Source organism: Portunus trituberculatus, chromosome 46 (assembly GCF_017591435.1).
Source record: "Portunus trituberculatus isolate SZX2019 chromosome 46, ASM1759143v1, whole genome shotgun sequence".
Classification (NCBI taxonomy): Eukaryota; Metazoa; Arthropoda; class Malacostraca; order Decapoda; family Portunidae; genus Portunus; species Portunus trituberculatus.
The window spans coordinates 10120160-10129057 of NC_059300.1; the positions used below are offsets into that span (position 1 = coordinate 10120160).

An 8898-nucleotide genomic window follows, 5' to 3' on the forward strand; every position below is an offset into this window, starting at 1 on the left:
ATTGATATAAAAATCTCTCTCTCTCTCTCTCTCTCTCTCTCTCTCTCTCTCTCTCCGCTTGCAAGTACTAGCTTTGTCTACCTCTGATGTGGTGAATAAGGCCGAAACAAGCACGAATGGAAACGAGAGAGAGAGAGAGAGAGAGAGAGAATACCTCTACAATCTAATACTCTTTAAATTACTTACATGTACAGCAGGGAGGAGGGCCAGGGAGGGAGAGTGGAGGAGCAGGCGACCACCGGAGGGGACAGCAGATCGAAAGAGGTAACTATTGAACACTCTCCTTCCTACATGGCTTTCCTGCGTCACTTTCAATCTCCGCACAGTATTCCAGCCAATGTACTCTTCCTTTACCATCACAAAACGGACAGTAAGTATCCAGCAGTATCGTTCAAGGAGGAAAAAAAAAAAAAGATAAGTGAACAGTAAACACACGAGACTGACACGACTCACTCACGCCTCGGTGCTCAATCACACTGGTGTCGAATCGCTTCTGACGCTTCACCGTGTTCGTTTTCAATCATCTAGCCTACTAAAGTTTCACCTGTATCTATCATGTCTTTTACTCTTTTTCTTTTCTCTTTTTTATTGATTTGCTTAGTCACTTAAAATATCTAGAAAAGACCTGTGTGTTGTGGAAATATGACAGCAGGAATATAAAGAATAAAGTTCAAATCCCTGAAAAGTGACTATCAATAATACTAATGATGGGTAAATCGACGTACTTCCCCTAAATTGCGTGGAATAGTTAGCTACTCTTTACTGAAATATGAATAAACAAATAGATACATCATGTCTCAATTTAACTATCTACAAATCTAACTTTTAATCTATACGTGGAAGCTTGTCGATAGTTTGCACTCGCTACCATTCAGCACACAAGACATTACAACATTACTACCATGGCTAATGTCTTCGAGAACATACAGTGCGCAGCGTCGCCTAGTATGCTACAACTCGACTCCTCAAAATAAAGAGAGAGAGAGAGAGAGAGTATTCTGGCGCAGGATGGCTCCGTAAGCACTGATTAACTAACATCTCCAGCTGAGTTCACACCTTTACGTTCTGAGGACAAGAAAGGACAGAAAATTCTCGAAAATTTCTAAGTTTTATGTATTTTATCATTTGATACAATGGCAAGAAAACATAATGAACTTTTCCATGCAGGTAAATATGTTGAATTATATGGAGTGAAAGTTCACATATTCTTAGATAAATGATTTTTGCTTTTTGCAGCTTCCCCCTGTTTTCCTGTTTTTTTTTTTTTTTTTTTTATTCGATTGAGACATTTTGAGCCTTCTTGAGTGACTGGCAACTCTGTGAGTCTCTTCTTCTTCTTCTGCTTCTTCTTCTTTTGTTGCTCTAGGTCTAGGCCAATGTTCCTTTTACAACGACAAACGATCAAAGGAAAATGAAAAAAAAAAAAAAAAGGCCTATGGTGAGCAGGCTGTGGCTCTCTCGAGGGTGCGTGTTACCTACAGATTGGCACTGATGAACGTCTGAGGCGTGGACGAAGTGGTGGCGAACACGAAGGTTCCCTGGGGCTCCTTGGTGCTGAAGGCGCCCTCCTCATACACCACGCGGCCCCTCAGCACAGTGCGGTACACACGGCCTTGTAACACCCGCCCCAGATAAGGTGTCACCTGTAGTGGAGAGCATACATACATACATACATAAATACATACATACATACACACATACATATATAAACACTTATATACTTATATTTTTCTTACTGTTGTTGCTACTGCTGCTGAAACAACTTCTACTTGTCTTCTACAACTACTGTTACTATTACTATTACTAGTACTACTACTACTACTACTACTACTATTATTACGACTACTACTACTACTACTACTACTACTACTACTAGTAGTAGTAGTAGTAGTAGTAGTAGTACTACTACAACTGTGCTATAGAAATATTCTTGCACGAACTGACAAAGCACAAACTATGCACCCTTAAAAAAAAAAAAAAAAAAGATAACCAAAATAAATATTGCTATCATTGATAACACACACACACACACACACACACACACACACACACACACACACACACACACACACACACACACACACACACTTACCTTGTTTTTGTGTTGTATGGCGTTCTCCTGTACCTGAAGGAGAGAGAAAAAGGAAATTAATGATCTTACATAGAGAGAGAGAGAGAGAGAGAGAGAGAGAGAGAGAGAGAGAGAGAGCAATATATTCATAACGAGAACAAAGATAAAAGCACAAACAGAATAGTAAATATCAAACCCTTATTTCCTATACAAACAACTATATATATAATTCACTGGCTGCAGAATCTTTCACTTAAGTATACTATGATTCCATTTATCTTTGTTTATCTTTCAAACGGAATCAATAACAGATAACAACCGTCCACACATTAAGACTAGCCAAGGACACACACACACACACACACACACACACACACACACACACGTGCACTGCCCTCCTATGTTAGCTAATTGTTTGCATTCTAGTGATTCGATTTTATCTTTTACTTCCTCCTCTTCGTCTAAATCATTGCACCTTCATAACTTCCCTTCCTCACCAGCTCCTTCATCGTCATTCTTTTATTTATCCTACTCTAATCTCTCTCTCTCTCTCTCTCTCTCTCTCTCTCTCTCTCTCTCTCTCTCTCTCTCTCTCTCCAAATTATTACACCTTTACAATTCCTCTTCCTCTTTCACGTGTTTCTTCTCGTCTTTCTTTTTTTTCTCCTCCTTCCCCAATTATAAGTACTAATAACTCTTTATTAATACTTCCCTTCTGTCTCTTCTTAAAACTCATTCTTCTCTAAACTCTCAGTCACTTACATTTAGTTCACAAACAGCCATACAAACACCTACGAACATGCTAAGGCTCTTTTACCTTACATTACTCTATACCAGGGTTTCTCAACCTTTTTATCGTTAAGAACCTCCTGGAACATGGAACATGGAACTCAATATGCAATGGTACTGCAAAGGATTTTAGATCAGCCATCTTCTTATGAACCCCCTGGGCTTTCACGCTGTCAGGATAACCACTGTCCATGAACTAAAATCATTAGGTCTCTATGACGCTGAAGACGTCTATACAGAACGGTTTGGTTGGCAATAGATAATCTCATTATCAGGCTTTGATTTCTAAGTTAGGAAAAAAAATTCATTTACGGGGCTTCATATGTTCATGGTGTCTTGTAGTCTACTTACTAACCTAGAAGGAAAGAAAATATCATACTAACTTCGAGTTATCAATTGAGGAAGAAGTAATTTTTGTCCCAGGAATAGAGCTAGATGGTATATAAAAAAACACAATGCATAGTTATAACCTAACTCTACTATTATAGCGTTTTTTTGTCGTAGATACATGTTTAAAAGTACTTTACCTATCTTGATATCTCCTTATGTGACAGAAGAATATCCAAAAATATACGATATGCAGTTGACCATCTTTTCTGTGAAATATTACGATATCTGTTGAATCTGGCAACTTCAACGGGAGTTTGGGTCCTCTCCTAGTGTTTCCTTATATTTGAAACATTGATATTTACACGTCATTGTGATCAGGGAAATAAAGGAAACTAAGTTCGCTTTTTCTAAGACCATTAAATAGAAAAAAAAATATGTCTACAGGTGGCAGTTTATGTTTATGCAAACCTGTGTGCACTCATCCACTCTATCCAGAAGCTTAACTAATTTTCAAAAGTTCCCCAATAGTTACACAACTACCATTGGTCTACTGTTTCTATCCAGTTACCTACAAACACATACACATTCACGGCAGCAACATGCAAAGTACACTAAACTAAATACTCCGGAGCAAAGCTGCGTCACCTTGTTTCATTAATCAGCTAACTCTTGCACACTTTCAGACCAAAGCTATTTTTCATTTACCATCGACGATTTTATATTCGAATCAAAATTTAAACGACGATTGAGAACTTTCGGCCTAAAGTTGTTGAGGGCCGTGACGGCCTTGGGCGCCGCACGGGGGAAGGAGGTGGCTGTTGGGTCCGGCCTGGGGCCCAAGGCAGGAACTGGCTGCAGGTCCTTCTTTTCCTTGGTGGCCTCAAGCTTCACTACTAGTCGTCCACTTGCAGCGCCTCACGCTAGGCAAGGGTCGCCATAAGCAAGAGATCAATGTCTACCACTCACCAGATGGTGCCATGAGGGGCCCTAAAGGGGTGATAAGGGCTCCTTGCATAGAATATGATGGTGAGTGGTGTGTACGGGTCCCCTGCTTATAATGACACCGGGCTGAACAACTCGCCATGAACGAGGGCACGCTGTGCGCCATGAGCCAGGCACTGACAGTACCAGTGGTCCTTTACGTTAGGTTAGGTTAGGTTAGGTTAGGTTAGGTTAGGTTAGGTTAGGTAAAAAGGATTCACTTCATGACAGTGTTTGGGGAGTGGTGTGTGGCGGGTCAATGCTCATGGCGATCCGTGTGAGGCATTGCAAGGTCACTGCTCTCATAGCTACGGGACTGGGGTTGACCCTTTTGGGGTGAAAAGTTTCGTCCCAGTACCTGTGTAGGTAATAATACTTTGAATCGTTTCGCCATCGCCATCGCCGCATCGTTTGCCACGATAAACGGATCGTTATCCTCATCAAACACATCTTTACCGTGGACACTGGAATCGCAACCTGTCGTGGAATCCCATTGTTAACGTGGACTCATTTTCCTTTGCGGCTTCAAGCTCACTGGTTGTCGTCAACTTGCAGCGCGTCACACTAGGCAAGAGGTCGCCTTAAGCAGTCTGCCGTGTCTACCGTCCACCAGATGATGCCGTGAGGGGCCTTTAAGGGGTGATAAGGGCTCCTTGCATAGAGTCTGGTGGTGAGTGGTGTGTACGGGACCTCTGCTTATAATGACACCGTGCTGAACAACTCGCCATGAACGAGGGCACGCTGTGCGCCATGCACCAGGCACTGACAATACCAGTGGTCCTTTACGGGGTGAAAAGGACTCACTGACAGTGTTTGGGGAGTGGTGTGTGGCGGGTCATTGCTCATGGCTACCCGTGTGAGGCGCAGTAAGGTGGCAGCGTCACTCTCCTCGCACTCAAGGGTCTGGGGTGAACCCTTACGGGGTGAAAGGGTTCGTCTCAGTACCTGTGTAGGCAAGTGAACTTCAATTGCGTCGCAGTGAGGTGGCAGCGCCACTCTCCTCGCACCTAAGTGTGTGGGATGGACTCTGACGGGGTGAAAGGGTTCATCCCAGTACCGGTGTAGGCAAGTGATCTTCAATTGCGGCGCAGGAAGGTGACAGCGTCACTCTACTCGCACCCAAGGGTCTGGGGTGGACTCTTACGGGGTGAAAGGGTTCTTCCCAGTACCTGTGTAGGCAAGTGGACTTCAATATTGTGTCGTGAAATCGCATCGTAAGAACTGGAACCGCACCGACATCGTGGAAACTCGCATCGTTACCATGGAAACTGGAATTGCAGTTTGATCGAGGAAACTCTCATTATTACCGTGGAAACTGGAGTAGCATCTTTATCGTGGAATGGCATAATTATTTTGGAAACTCGCATCGCTATCGAGGAAACTGGAATGGGATTGTTATCTTGGAAACTCGGAGCGCTATCGAGGAATCTGGAATCACATCTTATCATACAGACTGTTATCAAGGAAGCTCTCGTGATCGTCGTTCGTTTCGTTATCTCTGAATTACTTAATTAGTCTTGGTATTATTCTTAGCCTCCGTAATAATAGAGATGTTGGTCATTTTTATCTTATCTCTTTTACTGCCTTTTTTTTTTTTTCTCAGAGTATAGTTTAGTGTTCTTCAACCTTCTCTAAGTTGGTGCACCTTTTCGAGAAGCAAGGAAGACTATAAAAGAAATGCATCAATATTTGTAGTTTTCCCCTACTTTAAGACCGAAAATCGATAGATAACATTATTGTATATCTACCTGAAGTTATAGTTTTTCGGTCCTAAACAGTCGCTATATAGTGCGAAATGTACTATAACAAAATGCCACATCTCAAACACATCAGGCCCGTGTTCCGTCTGAGTATATATATTACTATTGTGAATAAATCGTAATACTTTGATTAATGTCAATAGGAGAGGACCCAAACTGTCACATTTTCAGTGTTCGCAGGTTGGTTTAATTCAGGAGTGGGTCAGCATCGTCTCGCGGTACAGAGTAGTCGTCTCTAAACACTGTATTACGATGTATCTATTGATTTACCATGCTTTTACTCCTTCCAGTATTTTTCTGTTCTTATTCTACCATGGTATTTCTTTATAGTTACTTGAGTTTATACGACTAACATCATAATATAGAGCAAAACATAATTGTCTGGTGTACCAAGATCTTTCATTTCTAGAGACTTAAATACAGCACTGAACCTTAACACACATTTCACCTCGCTTCTGCACAGGTTAATTCTTCACAAGGAATGAGTAGAGCAATATTTGTTCGGTTTTCTTTATGAGAAAAAAAAAGAAAATTAGCGGCCGAAACAGAAATAGTCCGAGGGTGCTGTAGTGTTTTCATCACCGTGTTCCTAAGCTCTGTCTTGCCATAGCCTGAACATGGTATTCAGTTCAGTTCAGTTGATAGGCGGAAGTGTAGCCTGGATATCGGCACTTCCTGATGTGTTTTGGTTTGGGTTTTGTCTGGGTCTGTAGCTGTAATTAATCATTATTTAAACTTTTTACTTTATGTTTTCTTATTTTCCAAAAATTACATATTATTTCTTTATTTTCTTCTATAATAGATTTTTCAAAAAGTAATTTTCCAATGAGGTGTTCTTCATTTTCTGGGTAAGGACGCTGCCAATTGGGGTGATTGGATCTTTCATTGGTGTACGTAGGCTTGGCAGTGAAGGAGGAAATGTTTATGCCTTTAGACTATAGATCACGGGTTCTCAATCTTTTCTCGTTAAGAACCCTCTGAATTATAAGACCATCTTCCCGAACCCCCAGTAATTTGACACAGAACAGAATGTTAATTTAGTGACTGACACTAACTCAATAGGCAAAGGTATTCTGCAAAGGTTGCATCATTAAATCAGCCATCTAAGTATCCCTGGAAATCTTCTTGTGAACCCCTGGGGGTTCGTGAACTCAAGATTGAGAACCCCTGCCCTATACCGTCCACGTTTTTATCCTTATAACTCACCTTGAAAGTCTCGTTGGGGTTCCAGATGACGAAATCCGCGTCATATCCCACCTTCAGCGCAGCCTTACGGTGATGCAGGGATGCTTGTCTGGCCGGTGCCTCTGACATATACCTCACCACATCCTGCAGAGTGAAGCCTCGGTCCCGCGCCCCGCCCCAGAACAGTGACAGACCTGCAGGAGTCCGGGAGAAGTTCGTGGTTTAAAAGTTTTCCCAAGATTGAGTCGCTTATGTTTCTGTTTGTGTTTCGTGATTTTTGTTTTTCTTTGTGGTTATGTCACTTTGAAGTTTTGTGTGATTTTGTTGTTAAGACGCCAATTAGTCAGTCAATTTTTTTTTTTTTTCTTCTTTTTTTTACTCTCTCTCTCTCTCTCTCTCTCTCTCTCTCTCTCTCTCTCTCTCTCTCTAGTTGTATGGTTGTGTTCCTTATTTTTTTATCTGTTCACGTAGTCATTTAATAATGTATCTGGATTTATGCGCTACATACTATTATTATACAGTTTCAAATATGTTTGATCCAAATTAATGTTAATACCATTTCATGTCAGTAATGTTTTGTAATCATTAAAAAATATATCTTTCTGTGTGTGTGTGTGTGTGTGTGTGTGTGTGTGTGTGTGTGTGTGTGTGTGTGTGTGTGTGTGTGTGTGCTGCCTCCCTCACCGAACTGCAGGGAGGAGATGCCGCCCCACGCCTCCATGAAATGCATCTGTCCGGGAAGTTTGAGGTCGGGCGTGCACGGGGAATGGTCGCTCACCACCTGCTGGATGGTGCCGTCCCTTACCGCCTCCCACAGCAGCTCCTGAAGGAAGGATTGAAGCGGTGAATGTTGTCCTTCTTAATGTAGTTTTCATACGTGCACTCTCAATAACAATTAATGACATTCTCTCTCTCTCTCTCTCTCTCTCTCTCTCTCTCTCTCTCTCTCTCTCTCTCTCTCTCTCTCCGACTCATAAAACTCATACACAAGTTACATACTGACTTCGTATGAAATCTTAAGTTGATTACAACAGTTTTCGTCCCAATAACGATGAAAACTAGTACACGAGATATTTTCAGATATTTAGTATCTATATCTATCATTACCAGCTAATGTCGAGCAGCTTTCATCTCCAATAACGATAAATAAGTTGTGTACATCATTTCAGACAATGGTAATCAGTTTCACACAAGTTAGTAATAAACAACAAGCTCCTTTCAGACTTCAAACATCACTACACACACTAAAGAGAGCTCTCCTTCCCACTCACCCTGTTGTCGGCCTCCCTGATGGGCGGGCAACACTTGTACTGCGTGGCCTTGTCCGGGATGTCCTCGGCGGCGAAGGTGAGATAGTGGTGGCAGGTCTCGACACTCAGTGGGACGCTCTTTGCCTGCGCCTCGCGGATCAGAGGAAGGGCGTTGCTAGCAGACAGGTGAACGATGTGACACCGAACCTGGTAGGAAGAGAGAAAGGAAGAGAGAGAGAGAGAGAGAGAGAGAGAGAGAGAGAGAGAGAGAGAGAGAGAGAGAAGAAGAAGAAGAAGAAGAAGAAGAAGAAGAAGAAGAAGAAGAAGAAGAAGAAGAAGAAGAAGAAGGAAGGAAGGAAGAGAATGTATAAGATAAACAATGTAATAATCTAATAAGTGAAAAGAAATATTGTAAAAAGACAGAGTTTTAGGATTAACGAAACAATTAAGAAAAGAATAAACAATTGAATGAGCGAAGCAAGAGAAAGATTTTAGAGTTATATCCTGGAAAGATGGATGCAAATTCTTCATT

The 8898-nt window shown here is 41.7% G+C and overlaps 1 protein-coding gene across 6 annotated transcripts in view; it reads right to left on the reverse strand.

Annotated features, from left to right (window-relative positions):
- Positions 1-1089: 1089 nt before the first annotated feature.
- The window catches only part of LOC123520263 (allantoinase-like), a 13302-nt gene continuing 5493 nt past the window's right edge, over positions 1090-8898 (reverse strand). For all 6 annotated transcript variants that reach the window (XM_045282400.1, XM_045282401.1, XM_045282402.1 and 3 more), the window contains exons 8-12: positions 8388-8573; positions 7801-7939; positions 7138-7310; positions 2093-2125; positions 1090-1643 (exon numbers count right to left, since the gene is read on the reverse strand). In XM_045282400.1, the coding sequence (XP_045138335.1) occupies positions 1476-1643; positions 2093-2125; positions 7138-7310; positions 7801-7939; positions 8388-8573 (699 nt within the window). In that variant the 3' untranslated portion in view covers positions 1090-1475. The remainder of the gene's footprint in view (positions 1644-2092; positions 2126-7137; positions 7311-7800; positions 7940-8387; positions 8574-8898) is intronic.